The following is a 15,933-nucleotide window of genomic DNA, read 5'->3' on the forward strand; positions in this document are numbered from 1 at the left end:
TACACCACCCTCACTGGCAGATGAACAACAAATGACAGAAAAGTTTGATTTCATTTTTTCACTGGTGTCACCGCCCCTTTACACTTAGAGAAAAACTATAATGGTTTAACTTTTAACTAATAAAGTCCCTAAGTGACGTCTACTGCACAAACTAGTTCAGTCATGTGACAAGTGAGGCACTCTGGGTGTTCAAGACACCATTTTCAAAGTCTTGGTCCGCCTGGTTAGCTAATGAGACCACTATGCTAATTCTAAAAACTTTCTTTTCTTTTTGCAAAGGTAAGCTTTTACTCATTCAGCAATTCTAAACTTTAGATAAGATGTCATAGGTCACTTGTAACCTAGTTTGGTAATATTTCTGAAACAATTTGATCTAGAATCTACGGAGCTCCGCAGGGGACATGGGAGGAAAAAACAATTAAGACTGACTTTTGCGAGATCTCGCAAAACAAACTCGGGATCTCGCAAAAGTTTTAGCCGCATTCTTCGGAGGCCACCAGCTCGAAGCCGACCAGGAGGTCGAGGCACGATGTGCCGGGAAAGCGGTGTTCCTCCCGGCTGTAATAGGTCTCGACCTCCCGTTAGCTTCGAGGTAGTGGGTGTCAGGTCAGAGCACTTTTGCAAATATGTGATGTCTTGTAAACCGAGCAGGTATCTGATGTTTACACAACTACATTCAAGCCTCAAAATATCTTATGTGTATTTTGTGACCCAGAAAGAGTAACATTACAACTAAGTAGCTGCCGCCATTGTTGGAATTCAGTTAGTTTTGCGAGATCTCGCAAAAGTCCGTCTTAATTTTTTTTCTCCCATGTCCCCTGCGGGGCTCCGTAAGGATCAGTTTGTTAAATATCGCTGTGACAAATATGTCACATCGAGCATTAAACTCAAATTTTCTTAAAAAAGGTGATGTGACATATTTGTCACAAAAAGACAAACTGATCCTTTGCTCATTCAGTTATTTTAAGTAAACGTATTCTTTGTTGTTAATTCTCAGTCATATTTAACTAAATTCAAGCATAACTAATTTATTAAATTACCTGAATTTGTGATGGAACTTTACTTTAGCTTTGTCGAGGCGTTTTTCAGTTACCCCCCATTTTTTTTTGTCATTTTCACTCTTTTGTAGAATGAATAAAAGGAAAAAACATAGTGTTCAAGATGCGCTGGAGTTTATCACTGCAGAGGACAGTGAGTATGAGGGATGTGAAAGTAGCTCAGATGAAGATTCTGGTGACCCTAATTACATCCCCCACAAAGACGTGGAGAGTGATGAATCCAGTGATTCAGACAGTTGTGATTCTGAGACAGAGCCACATTCAAGCCATATTCTCACTGGGCAGCCCAAGGCAGCTATCAAAGGACAAAAATTCTCCTGGAGAAAGAAGATGTTCGAAGCCCCTGAGGTCACATTCAAGGGACCCTGTGCCAAACCTCCAGATGAGATCCACACTCCACTGGAGAACTTCAAAAACTTCATCACAGATGATATGCTGCTGTTGTTAATGGAACAAACAAATTTATACAGTGTACAAAACTCCAACCATCTGAGAAATGTAAATACCGCTGTCAAAGAACTACAAATACTCATTGGTCTCTGAGGATGGGTCTATGCCAAATGCCTGGAAATCGAGCATACTGGGAAAATGACACCAGGTGTCCTATGGTAGCAGATAACATGTCCCGCAACCGATTTCAAACCCTGTTGGGGTCTCTACATTTCACTGACAATACAGATTTATTACACAGAGATGCAGAAGACAAGTGCTGGAAGATCCGTCCATGGCTTGAAATGTTTCGCAAACACTGCCTGGATATCGTCCCAGAGGAGTACAACTCTGTTGATGAGCAAATGGTACCCTTCAAGGGACACACGGCCCAATCAGGCAGTATGTGAAGGGAAAGCCCCACCCCTGGGGATTGAAAACCTGGGCCCGGTGCTCATCCTGTGGTATGCTCCATGATTTTGTTGTTTATCAAGGTGGTACTGGGAAGAAGACTTTAGTTGGGATTGGAGGAGATGTTGTGGTGAAGTTGTGTGAAACTCTGCCAGCTGAGCAAAACTACAAAGATTTGCTGATAACATCTTCTCCTCAGCCTCACTTGTGCTCACACTTCTTCAGCGACAGATCTACCTTGTAGGAACACTTCGTGGAAATCGCTTAGCAGGTCGTCAGCTTGAAGATGAAAAAAGTCTTGCCCAGAGAGGCAGAGGATCTGTTGATGCCAGGGTGACTAAGGAGGAGAGCATGGTTATTGTGAAGTGGCATGACAACAAATCTGTTACCCTCATCTCATCCTATTGTGCAACTGAGCCTCAAGATACAGTCCGTCGCTGGAGCAAATCGGGCAAGGCATTTGTTGAGGTCAAAAGGCCACACATTGTGGAGTACAACACATTCATGGGGGGTATCGACCTGCTTGACGCCTGCATTGCAAGGTACAATACCACATGAAGTCACGGAGGTGGTATCTCCACCTGTCCTGCCATCATGCTCGGTGTTGTCAACGCATGGTTGATTTACCGTCGTGACTGCAAGCTACTTATGTCCAAAAGCCACTGAAACAAAGAAGCTTCCAGGCAGAAGTTGCCACAAGCCTGATCCTTTGGAAATCACACAGGGGGGCCCATCACAAAACATCTCATCACCACCTCCACCACCCGAGAGAGTTCGAGTTGTACCTCCAACACTGGGCTGATTTATTTTACTTTTTTTCCAAGAAGCTTGTTGAAGTAAACCAAGAAGTGTTACCATCATTATCCATGTTAAGAATTTGACAATAAAAAGGAAATTCTGTTTTTAAAAGCAAGAAAGTGTTTACAGAATTACTTTCTAAATATGGAACAAATGTACCTTGTATGCCCGATGTGACGCATATGTGACATTTCAGATCTGGGGCAGTGGGTGGAGCTATTACAAAAAAAACTTCAGAAATGTGTTATATATGATTCATTTGATATAACTTACAACCCCCGTAATTTACATGAAAGTAGAAATAGGTCTGGGTTCTTAAGGGTTAACAGCAGAAGTTGTACCGATGTCAGTCTGCACCAGAACTTCAATTCAATTCAATTCAATTCAATTTTATTTATATAGCGCCAAATCACAACATAAGTCGCCTCAAGGCGCTTCATAGATACAGAGAAAAACCCAACAATCATATGACCCCCTATGAGCAGCACTTTGGCGACAGTGGGAAGGAAAAACTCCCTTTTAACAGGAAGAAACCTCCAGCAGAACCAGGCTCAGGGAGGGGCGGGGCCATCTGCTGCGACCGGTTGGGGTGAGAGAAGGAAGACAGGATAAAGACATGCTGTGGAAGAGAGACAGAGGTTAATAACAGATATGATTCAATGCAGAGAGGTCTGTTAACACATAGTGAGTGAGAAAGGTGACTGGAAAGGAAAAACTCAATGCATCATGGGAATCTCCCGGCAGCCTACGTCTATTGCAGCATAACTAAGGGAGGATTCAGGGTCACCTGGTCCAGCCCTAACTATATGCTTTAGCAAAAAGGAAAGTTTGAAGCCTAATCTTGAAAGTAGAGATAGTGTCTGTCTCCTGAATCCAAACTGGAAGCTGGTTCCACAGAAGAGGGGCCTGAAAACTGAAGGCTCTGCCTCCCATTCTACTTTTAAATACTCTAGGAACAACAAGTAGGCCTGCAGAGCGAGAGCGAAGTGCTCTAATAGGGTGATATGGTACTACAAGGTCATTAAGATAAGATGGGGCCTGATTATTTAAGACCTTGTATGTGAGGAGCAGGATTTTGAATTCAATTCTGGATTTAACAGGAAGCCAAAACAGGAGAAATCTGCTCTCTCTTTCTAGTCCCTGTCAGGACTCTTGCTGCAGCATTTTGGATCAGCTGAAGGCTTTTCAGGGAGTTTTTTGGACATCCTGATAATAATGAGTTACAGTAGTCCAGCCTGGAAGTAATAAATGCATGAACTAGTTTTTCAGCGTCACTCTGAGACAGGATATTTCTAACTTTAGAGATGTTGCACAAATGGAAGAAAGCAGTCTTACATATTTGTTTAATATGTGCATTGAAGGACATGTCCTGGTCAAAAATGACTCCAAGGTTCCTCACAGCGTTACTGGAGGCCAAGGTAATGCCATCCAGAGTAAGAATCTGCTTAGATACCATGTTTCTAAGATTTTCAGGGCCGAGTACAATAACCTCAGTTTGATCTGAATTAAGAAGCAGAAAGTTAGCGGCCATCCAGGTCTTTATGTCTTTAAGACATTCCTGCAGTTTAACTCATTGGTGTGTGTTATCTGGCTTCATGCACAGATAGAGCTGGGTGTCATCAGCATAGCAGTGTAAATGTATGCTATGTCTTCTAATGATACTGCCTAAGGGAAGCATGTATAATGTAAACAGAATTGGTCCTAGCACTGAACCCTGTGGAACTCCATAATTAACCTCAGTGTGTGAAGAGGACTCTCCATTTACATGCACAAACTGGAGTCTATTAGATAGATATGATACAAACCACTGCAGTGCAGTACCTGTAATACCTACAGCATGTTCTAATCGCTCTAATAGGATATTATGGTCGACAGTATCGAATGCTGCACTGAGGTCTAGCAGGACAAGCACAGAGATGAGTCCACTGTCAGAGGCCATAAGAAGATCATTTGTAACCTTCACTAAAGCTGTTTCTGTGCTGTGATGAGCTCTGAAACCTGACTGAAACTCTTCAAATAAACCTCTGCAGATGATCTGTTAGCTGTTTGACAACTACTCTTTCAAGGATGTTTGATATAAAGGAAGGTTGGAGATTGGCCTATAATTAGCTAAGACTGCTGGGTCTAGAGATGCTTTTTGAGTAAAGGTTTAACTACAGCCAGCTTGAAGGCCTGTGGTACATAGCCGATCATTAGAGATAGGTTGATCATATTTAAGATCGAAGCATTAATTAATGGCAGGACTTCTTTGATCAGTTTTGTAGGAATGGGGTCTAAAAGACACGTTGATGGTTTGGAGGAAGTAATTATTGAAGTTAACTCAGAAAGATCAATTGGAGAAAAAGAGTCTAACTTAACATCAATGGTACTAAGAGTAGCTGTAGATAATATTACATCTGTGGGATGATTACTGGTAATTTTTTCTCTAATGATAAAAATTTTATTTGTGAAGAAGTTCATGAAGTCATTACTAGTTAACGTTAAAGGGATGGTTGGCTCAACAGAGCTCTGACTGTTTGTCAGCCTGGCTACAGAGCTGAAGAGAAACCTGGGGTTGTTCTTATTTTCTTCAATCAGTGATGAATAGTAAGATGTTCTGGCTTTGCGGAGGGCTTTCTTATAAAGCAGCAAACTATTTCTCCAGGCTAAATGATGATCCTCTAGATTTGTGACACGCCATTTCCTCTCCAGCTTACGAGTCATCTGCTTTAGGGTACGTGTTTGAGAATTATACCACGGAGTCAGGTACTTCTGATTAGAGACCTTCGTTTTCACAGGAGCTACAGTATCCAGAGTCGTACGTAGGTAGGAGGTGAAATTATTAACAAGATGATCGACCTCTGTTGGAGCAGCGTTCAGATAGCTGCTCTGCTCTGTGTTGGTACAGGGCACTGAAGATGATAACAGTGGGTGGATTATATTCTTAAACTTAGTTACAGCGCTTTCAGAAAGACATCTACTGTGATAAAGTCTACTCTCCACCGCTGTGTAATCAATTATTGTAAATGTAAATGTTATCAGGAAATGATCAGACAGGAGAGGGTTTTCAGGAAACACTGTTAAATGTTCAGTTTCTATGCCATATGTTAAAACAAGATCTAGAGTGTGATTAAAGTGGTGGGTGGGTTCTTTTACATTTTGAGAGAAGCCAATTGAGTCTAATAACAGATTAAATGCCATGTTGAGGCTGTCATTTTTAGCATCTACATGGATGTTAAAATCACCCACAATAATTATTTTATCTGAGCTCAGAACTAAATTAGATATAAAGTCTGAGAAATCAGACAGAAACTCTGTGTAAGGCCCAGGTGGACGATAGATGATAACAAGTAAGACTGGTTTCTGAGTTTTACAGCTGGGGTGGACGAGGCTAAGCATCAGGCTTTCAAATGAATTAAAAGTCTGTCTGGGTCTTTCATTAATTAACAGGCTGGTGTGAGAAATTGCTGCCACACCTCCCCCTCGGCCTGTGCTTCGAGATTTCTGGTAGTTAGAATGACTCGGGGGTGTTGATTCATTTAAACTAACATAATCATCCTGCTGCAACCAGGTTTCTGTGAGGCAGAGTAAATCGATTTGTTGATCAATTATTAAGTCATGTACTAACAGAGACTTGGAGGAGAGAGACCTAATATTTAATAATCCACATTTCACTGTTTTACTCTTTGGTTCAGATGTGGATACTGTATTGTTCTTTCTTTGTAATTGTTTATGTTTAAGTTGTTTGTTGCTGGTTTTTAGTTTGTTTTTTGTCTGTTTGGGAGCTGACACAGTCTCTATGGAGATGGAACTTCATCTGTGGTTTTATTTGTTCGTGCTCACAGATTTGTTGCATCTTTTCTTTATTGACTCGATGATTTAAGCCTTGTTCGAAGCCCAGCTGATGTCCGCGGTGCATTTATCTGGGATAACCTGTCAGCTTCATTATTAAAACATGAAGTCCTGCAGTAACCACGAGGGCAGCTCACTGAGCTGGGCCTTCACATGCAGCAGTTTTCTGATTTCTGAATGCTGCAACTTCCTGTAACTCTGCTGCTGGAACACCTGGATTTCCACAATAAAGCATATTTCTGTTCTATATTTCTATGGCTTCAGGATGTGTGGGTAGGCGGTAAAAATGCCTTCTTTGGGATTACAGTTTTTCTTGATTGGTTATAGTGTTTAAGCAATCTAATGAAGCCAAATTTCAAAAGCATAATGCCACTTTCCAAAGAGCACACCCATTTCCCTGAGCTATGAACACTATGAACCGTTCCTGTGGTCACTCCGAGGAGTTACTTTAGAGCCTTATGTCGTGTGCACCTCCAGGCCGAGGCGACGCCTGCCACTTTGGCTCAAACAACGACGGATGGTGCGATCTGGCACTGATGTTCCTTGAGCATGAAGTTCAGCTTGGATCTCTTTAGAAGTCTTTCTGCGCTCTTTTGTTACCATTCGGATTATCCATCTCAATTTCCCTCCTGCGTCCAGGGAGGTTGGCTCCCATGGATCTGAAATTTGTGAATGCCGTGCAGCTGTAGTCACAGGAACATCTAGCTGCTTGGAGATGGTCTTATATCCTTTACCTTTAATCATTTTTGTCCAGGCCTGTTTCATGCATTTATTTTTTAAATAATTCATTTGAAGCATGGTTGAAAAGCAGTGTCCAACTTTCATTGGTTAAGATTAATAGAATTTTTATTTATTATTACTTTTGTCAGATTAAAGTTATTTCTGGGACCATTGTGGGTACCACCTTTGTCTACGTCTGTACATTGGTTGCATTTTTTGTGTTCAATGTGTACGACTATGTTATTGTGTGTGTGTTTTTGAGGCCTTGTGTGTGCTGTCTGTGGCAAAGTTTGGTTTTTCAGCAGGGTGAATGGTTTTGAGTGTAGAGCTGCATTTCAACCTGATAACACGATGTTTGGGAAATATGGTGAGACGTCATGGATTTGTGTTTACTGTTTGGGGAATACGAGGCATAGTTTCAAGGACTGTGTTTAAGCACTCGAGGAAAACGGTAATAAAGCTGATCTGAGCACAGCAGCCGAGTGACCCTGAGCTCCTTATTAGTGTTTAAAATGATATCGTTATGAGGCGGAGGAGGAAACGCGGCATTTTGTCCACTTTAATGAGCTCTGCATAAATATTTGGAGGCTGGCTGAGAGTCCGGGCTGCTGCTCGGAGGGTCGAGGAACTCGGATGGCAGATCTGTGACTGCACTGCAGCACATTTGTGTCAGAGCGGAGGTTAATCAGATAACATGGAGGAAAAGAGATGATATTAGGACTGTAAATAAGCACTCTGACAGTGCTGGAGGTTTCCGTTTGCTTCTCTGTGCCTGCTGCAGTGTCTTCACTAACGGTAATGCTGGGAGGAAGATGAAGTTAAAACCCGTGTGGTGGTAACTGAAGCTGGGCTCATCTTCTCTAATGTGTCATTACATCCCACATCTGATGACGTCAGGACGGAGGCTGCATGTAAACTGCTGCAGATGGACTGATGGACAGGCAGACAGCGGCAAGCTGAGCAGCTCCAACACCCCCGGTGAGCTGGACCGAACCTCTGAACGCGCTCGCAGCAACTCCTGCCGGTTCATTCTGTCAGGAAATCTGCTTTTATTTTGAAGGCTTAAACGTGTTTTTCAGTCAGTTCCTCAGAGCTGGAGGAAATTTCTCTGAAGTGAAAGTACTTTTACCAAGGTAATAACACAGAAGTGCAAAAACTGCACCTCGAGCAGGTAAATGTCGATGTGAGTGTGACACAGCTGTGACTGTATCTGATCAGAGCTGCAGCTCATCGTTAGTTTGTCACATTTATCCGTCGTTTCCACATGAATGCTCCTTTTGCACATTTAAATCTTTCATGTGGTCCAAACTGAGGTTTGGGAATGATCACAGGAGTTTCAACATTTTGCATTAAATGTAACGAGATCTTTATAATAAACTTCAAACATCTTCAGTTTTTGCTGCAAGAAAATAAAATCCTGCACGAGGAGAACTTCGTATAAACTGTTTAGCTTCATCGTTTCTGTGTGAGCTGCAATAAAACAGCTTCTGTGAGGAAGAGGAAATCATTCTCAGGAAGATACTGATTCATTTTCAGGGCAAGTATACAAAGTTCTTTCTTTTAATTATATTAGTAAAAGTCATTAACATCCATTGATGACCATTTGATGTTCGCTTCTTTGATTTGCTCTTTATCTCCTGAGTTGATGGGAAAATAACCAGTACATCAGGAACTCTTTGAATTTCACACACTAGGCTGACGGTTCAGTGTTGACTGATTTAAGGAACGCTGTCTTTTCTGTTTTAACACTTGTTATTATTTTGTGGTCACTTTGATCTCGTTTCAGTTCAATAATTTCAAAGTCTTCTTGTGTGTGACTTTAGGAAACATGGAACCGACGCCTACTTTGCTCCGCCTCTCCGTCAACACCTCCCGTGTGCCTCCGCTCTCACCACCATATCCGTACAGCACCGCTCAGCTGGTCCTCATTGCCATGGTTACCACCTCCCTCAGCATCCTCACCGTTCTCGGCAACACTTTGGTGATCCTGTCCATCAAAGTGAACCGTCACCTGCAGATGGTCAACAATTACTTCCTGCTGAGCCTGGCGGTGGCCGACCTGATCATCGGCCTGTTCTCCATGAACGTGTACACGCTGTATAAGCTGCAGGGCCGCTGGCTGCTGGGCCCCGTGCTATGTGACGCGTGGCTCGTCCTTGACTACGTGGCGAGCAGCGCCTCGGTCCTGAACCTGCTGCTCATCAGTCTGGATCGGTACTTTTGCCTGACGCGACCGCTCAGCTACCCAGTGCGGCGGACGGGCAGGATGGCGTGCCTGATGATTGCTGCCGCCTGGCTGCTTTCTTTCATTCTCTGGGCTCCCGCCATCCTGTCCTGGCAGACAGATAAGGGCGGGCGCGTCGTCCCTCACGATCAGTGTTACATCCGTCTACTTGTTAGCCCTGCTGTTACTATGGGGACGACTCTTCCCTCCTTTTACCTGCCGGCAATCATCATGATCGGCCTCTACAGCCACCTCTCAGTTGCCAGCTACAGCCGAATGAGTGTGCTCATGCCAAACCAGGGTGCTCTCAGGGCTTCCAGTCCCTCCTTGAAAGACTTCCTGCTGAGGCGGCGAGGCATGGGGACGAGTGACCCCTGCTCAGACCTGACCCCGAACCAGCTCCAGTCCTGCACGCCAAAGACCAGAAGGAAGAAGAAGACATGTAGAAGTCCAGATGATACAGCGCAGGCCGAGAGTAGCTGGAGACACTGGGTAAGGATGTGTTTCATCTGTTTACCGTCTCTAATGTTGTTGTCAGGGGGCGCTGTCACTTCCTGTTCACTCTCTGCGGTAGAGTATCACTTCCTGTTCCTGTTCCAACACACAGTGGTGTTCTTGTAGCAGTTTATTAAAAACCGTATAGATAACTTCGCTTTTCATATCTTCACGCACTTTACTCGCTTCGTCTTTAGGGTTTCGCTAGCTTAGCTTAGCTCATAGCCAACTCGCTAGCAGTTTTCAGTTTTATTTGTCATATGCAAATTAGCACAGGGTCAACATCGCAATGAAATGTATTTGATGAGCAGCAGTCACTCAGCAGCATGGTATAGTAGAAAAAATAAAATAAAATAATAAAAAATATATAGAAAAATAGAAAAGAGCAAAATATTAATAAGATGTAGTAAAAGAAAAAGAGATTTTCAGTTAACTGACTATATATATATGTATGTATAAATATATGTACACTAGTGATTAAATTAAGAAAATCTTAAACAGGAATTTGAGGGGGGGCAGATGGGATATTGCACAGGAATGAGCAGCAGAAAATTACAGTATTGCACTTTTAAATATAAATATCAATGACAATAAAGTGGAGTGACCAGTGCAGATTATACAGAGTACTTGTGAAGCTGCAGGTAGCTTCTGAGTGCGTCCTGTGGACTGTGTGTGTGTGTTTAAGTGTTGTGGTTGAGGTGTCGTATGGCTTGGTGGTAAAAACTGTTTTTTAGTCTTGTAGTCCGAGCAGACAGAACCTGTAACATCTGCCAGATGGTAACAAGGAGAACAGCTGATGTGCTGGGTGGCTGTGGTCCTTGATGATGGAGGCTGGAGATAAATGTCCTGAATGGCAGGAAGCCTCGTGCCAGTGATGTGCTCTGCTGCCTTCACCACCCTCTGTAGTGATTTCTGGCTGCTGGCTGAGCAGCTTCGTACCAAACTGTGATGCAGCTCGTCAGCAAGCTCTCGATCGCACACCTGTAAGAATTTGAGGTGATGTTGGCGTTCATGCCAAACTTCCTCAGCCTCCTCAGGAAGTAAAGCCACTGGCGAGCTTTCCTGATAGCAGTGTCTGTGTGAGGGTCCAGGAGAAGTCCTCTGTGATGTTGACTCCAAGGAATTTGAAGCTGCTGACCCGTTGATGTGGATGGGCTGGTGTTCCCATGGCATCTTTACCTGTCCTGCACTTTCCTGCACATTGTGTCACATGTTTAGTTAGAGGAGCAGTGACCTCGCTGCGAGGCTTCACATTATGATCATTTTTAGACATTTATCATTCTTCCAGTTATTTCTTTGAGCTCACTGAGCTGGGCCTTCACATGCAGCAGTGTGTCTTCCGATTTCTGAACGCTCCAACTTCCTGTCACTTTGTTGCTGGAACACCTGGATTTCCACAATAAAGCATATTTCTGTTCTATATATCTATGAGTGTTTACAGGCTGCAGAATGTGTGGGTACAAACAAAATGCCTTTTTTGACATTAATAAAGCTGATCTGAGCACAGCAGCCGAGTGATCCTGAGCTCCTTATTAGTGTTTAAAATGATATCGTTATGAGGCGGAGGAGGAAATGCGGCATTTTGTCCACTTTAATGAGCTCTGCATAAATATTTGGAGGCTGGCTGAGAGTCCGGGCTGCTGCTCGGAGGGTCGAGGAACTCGGATGGCAGATCTGTGACTGCACTGCAGCACATTTGTGTCAGAGCGGAGGTTATGGAGGAAAAGAGATGATATTAGGACTGTAAATAAGCACTCTGACAGTGCTGGAGGTTATTCCTCAGCCTCTCAATCTGGAGGCCAGGATTACTGAATTGGAGACTCGGCTTCGCACCCTTCATTCACCCGTAGCTAGCCAGGCCCCTGTAGCTGGTGCAGCCGAAGATAGCGTAGGCCCCGCTAGCTGTTCCCTGGCAGACCCCAAGCAGCTGGGGAAAGAGGGTGGCTGGGTGACTGTGAGGAAGAAGCATAGTCCTAAACAGAAGCCCCAGGTACACCACCAACCCGTTCATGTGTCTAACCGTTTTTCCCCACTCGGCGACACACCCGCCGGGGGTCAAACTCTGGTAATTGGTGATTCTGTTCTCAGACATGTGAAGCTAGAGACACCGGCAACCATAGTCAATTGTCTTCCAGGGGCCAGAGCAGGCGACATTGAAGGAAATTTAAAACTGCTGGCTAAGGGTAAACGTAAATTCAGTAAAATCATAATTCACGTCGGCAGTAATGACACCCGGTTACGCCAATCGGAGGTCACTAAAATCAATATTGAATCGGTGTGTAACTTTGTGGGACTCTGTAGTTTTCTCTGGTCCCCTCCCCAATCAGACCAGGAGTGACATGTTTAGCCGCATGTTCTCCTTAAATCGCTGGCTGTCTGAGTGGTGTCCCAGAAACGATGTGGGCTTCATAGATAATTGGCAAACCTTCTGGAGGAAACCTGGTCTTGTTAGGAGAGACGGCATCCATCCCACTTTGGATGGAGCAGCTCTCATTTCTAGAAATATGGACAAATTTATTAAACCCCCCAAAATATGACTATCCAGAGTTGGGACCAGGAAGCAGAGTTGCAGTCTTACACGCCTCTCTGCAGCTTCTCTCCTCCTGCTACCCCCCCAAAAACCCATCTCCATAGAGACTGTGTCAGCTTCCAAAAAGACAAAAAACAAACTAAAAACCAGCAACAAACAACTTAAACATAAACAATCACAAAGAAAGAACAATACAGTATCCACATCTGAACCAAAGAGTAAAACAGTGAAATGTGGATTATTAAATATTAGGTCTCTCTCCTCCAAGTCTCTGTTAGTACATGACTTAATAATTGATCAACAAATCGATTTACTCTGCCTTACAGAAACCTGGTTGCAGCAGGATGATTATGTTAGTTTAAATGAATCAACACCCCCGAGTCATTCTAACTACCAGAAATCTCGAAGCACAGGCCGAGGGGGAGGTGTGGCAGCAATTTTTCACACCAGCCTGTTAATTAATGAAAGACCAAGACAGACTTTTAATTCATTTGAAAGCCTGATGCTTAGCCTCGTCCACCCTAGCTGTAAAACTCAGAAACCAGTCTTACTTGTTATCATCTATCGTCCACCTGGGCCTTACACAGAGTTTCTGTCTGATTTCTCAGACTTTATATCTAATTTAGTTCTGAGCTCAGATAAAATAATTATTGTGGGTGATTTTAACATCCATGTAGATGCTAAAAATGACAGCCTCAACATGGCATTTAATCTGTTATTAGACTCAATTGGTTTCTCTCAAAATGTAAAAGAACCCACCCACCACTTTAATCACACTCTAGATCTTGTTTTAACATATGGCATAGAAACTGAACATTTAACAGTGTTTCCTGAAAACCCTCTCCTGTCTGATCATTTCCTGATAACATTTACATTTACAATAATTGATTACACAGCGGTGGAGAGTAGACTTTATCACAGTAGATGTCTTTCTGAAAGTGCTGTAACTAAGTTTAAGAATATAATCCACCCACTGTTATCATCTTCAATGCCCTGTACCAACATAGAGCAGAGCAGCTATCTGAACGCTGCTCCAACAGAGGTCGATCATCTTGTTAATAATTTCACCTCCTCACTACGTACGACTCTGGATACTGTAGCTCCTGTGAAAACGAAGGTCTCTAATCAGAAGTACCTGACTCCGTGGTATAATTCTCAAACACGTAGCCTAAAGCAGATGACTCGTAATCTGGAGAGGAAATGGCGTGTCACAAATCTAGAGGATCATCATTTAGCCTGGAGAAATATTTTGCTGCTTTATAAGAAAGCCCTCCGCAAAGCCAGAACATCTTACTATTCATCACTGATTGAAGAAAATAAGAACAACCCCAGGTTTCTCTTCAGCTCTGTAGCCAGGCTGACAAAAAGTCAGAGCTCTGTTGAGCCAACCATCCCTTTAACGTTAACTAGTAATGACTTCATGAACTTCTTCACAAATAACATTCTTATCATTAGAGAAAAAATTACCAGTAATCATCCCACAGATGTAATATTATCTACAGCTACTCTTAGTACCATTGATGTTAAGTTAGACTCTTTTTCTCTAATTGATCTTTCTGAGTTAACTTCAATAATTACTTCCTCCAAACCATCAACGTGTCTTTTAGACCCCATTCCTACAAAACTGCTCAAAGAAGTCCTGCCATTAATTAATGCTTCGATCTTAAATATGATCAACCTATCTCTAATGATCGGCTATGTACCACAGGCCTTCAAGCTGGCTGTAGTTAAACCTTTACTCAAAAAGCATCTCTAGACCCAGCAGTCTTAGCTAATTATAGGCCAATCTCCAACCTTCCTTTATATCAAACATCCTTGAAAGAGTAGTTGTCAAACAGCTAACAGATCATCTGCAGAGGCTTATTTGAAGAGTTTCAGTCAGGTTTCAGAGCTCATCACAGCACAGAAACAGCTTTAGTGAAGGTTACAAATGATCTTCTTATGGCCTCTGACAGTGGACTCATCTCTGTGCTTGTCCTGCTAGACCTCAGTGCAGCGTTCGATACTGTCGACCATAATATCCTATTAGAGCGATTAGAACATGCTGTAGGTATTACAGGTACTGTGCTGCAGTGGTTTGTATCATATCTATCTAATAGACTCCAGTTTGTGCATGTAAATGGAGAGTCCTCTTCACACACTGAGGTTAATTATGGAGTTCCACAGGGTTCAGTGCTAGGACCAATTCTGTTTACATTATACATGCTTCCCTTAGGCAGCATCATTAGAAGACATAGCATACATTTACACTGCTATGCTGATGACACCCAGCTCTATCTGTCCATGAAGCCAGATAACACACACCAATGAGTTAAACTGCAGGAATGTCTTAAAGACATAAAGACCTGGATGGCCGCTAACTTTCTGCTTCTTAATTCAGATCAAACTGAGGTTATTGTACTAAATCTTAGAAATGCCTTATGAAGCCAGACGCTTCCTCTGGATAGCATTACTTCAGCCTTCAGTGACACTGTAAGGAAACCTTGGAGTCATTTAAATGACTCTAAGATGACCTGCTCTACCTCCCAAAGATGGCTGTAGTCTAAAAGGCAAGAGAATGGACAAAGAATGCAAAGAGAGCATGTGTCTACTATATTGGCTCCCTGTTCAATCCAAATAGAGAGATTGGTTGTAAGGCCGCCTGATGAAAAGAAGTGAAGGTGGCTTGTTTGTCTCCTCAGAAGCATCCCTCTCAAACTGCTGTCAAACCCACCGGAGACGAAGACCACAACAAGACTGAATCTGAAGACTCATTCAACGCTGACCTCCACAGGGCGGCCTCGGCAGTCTTCTCCTCCTGCCCCGACATCAGCTCACATGAGAGGAGGCGGCAGCGAGTGATGGCGAGGGAGAGGAGGGTCACGAGGACCATCCTGGCCATCATCCTGGTATTTGTCCTCACCTGGACGCCGTACAATGTCATGGCCGTTGTTGCTGCCTTCTGCCATTGCCGCATTCCTGACGCCCTGTGGACCACAGGATACTGGCTGTGCTACGTGAACAGCACTGTCAACCCCGGCTGCTATGCCCTGTGCAACGTGACCTTCAGAAAAACCTTCTGCAGCCTCCTGCGCTGCCGCTGCAGGCGGCTGTAACAGCACTGGTGCGTTTTTGTTTTGTTTTTGGCAGCTGGCCTTTTGCTTTCCTTTCATGGAGTTTGGTCCTATCGCAGGTTTCCATCTAAATGTAGAATGAGATTTAAGATGGGCAAAACAAATGCGAACAAAAGGTTGTTTCCATCCTTGCAGCTCAGTGGTTGGTCTGACAAACAGCCGGTGGTGCAAAACGTCCTTAAATCAAAGCAGATAATGCCATCATGTCTCCATTTCCAGCTCAGATGACATGGCCTCTTATCACAATTTGGGCTGTAAATGTTTGATGTTTATGTAGTTAATTAATCCATCTACTTCCTGCTGCTTCTCCATGATGTGTTTAAT

At 43.4% G+C, this 15,933-nt stretch overlaps 1 protein-coding gene across 2 annotated transcripts; it reads left to right on the forward strand.

Annotated features, from left to right (window-relative positions):
- Positions 1–210: 210 nt before the first annotated feature.
- Positions 211–15,591, forward strand: chrm4b (cholinergic receptor, muscarinic 4b; the record flags this gene model as incomplete). 2 transcript variants are annotated; one of them, XM_082538660.1, is made up of 4 exons in its annotated part: positions 218–279; positions 8,029–8,225; positions 9,071–9,963; positions 15,157–15,591. In XM_082538660.1, exons 2-4 carry the CDS (start codon positions 8,111–8,113, stop codon positions 15,589–15,591), a joined length of 1,443 nt encoding a protein of 480 aa, XP_082394786.1. In that variant the 5' UTR covers positions 218–279; positions 8,029–8,110. The 2 variants fall into 2 exon arrangements, 1 of the variants encoding a protein (XP_082394786.1); XR_014277607.1 differs by lacking the exons at positions 8,029–8,225; positions 9,071–9,963; positions 15,157–15,591 and adding an exon at positions 1,130–1,291 and having other exon boundaries at positions 211–279.
- Between the last annotated feature and the right edge of the window lie 342 nt (positions 15,592–15,933).

This window comes from Aulonocara stuartgranti (assembly GCF_965226115.1).
Source record: "Aulonocara stuartgranti genome assembly, chromosome: 7".
Lineage (NCBI taxonomy): Eukaryota > Metazoa > Chordata > Actinopteri > Cichliformes > Cichlidae > Aulonocara > Aulonocara stuartgranti.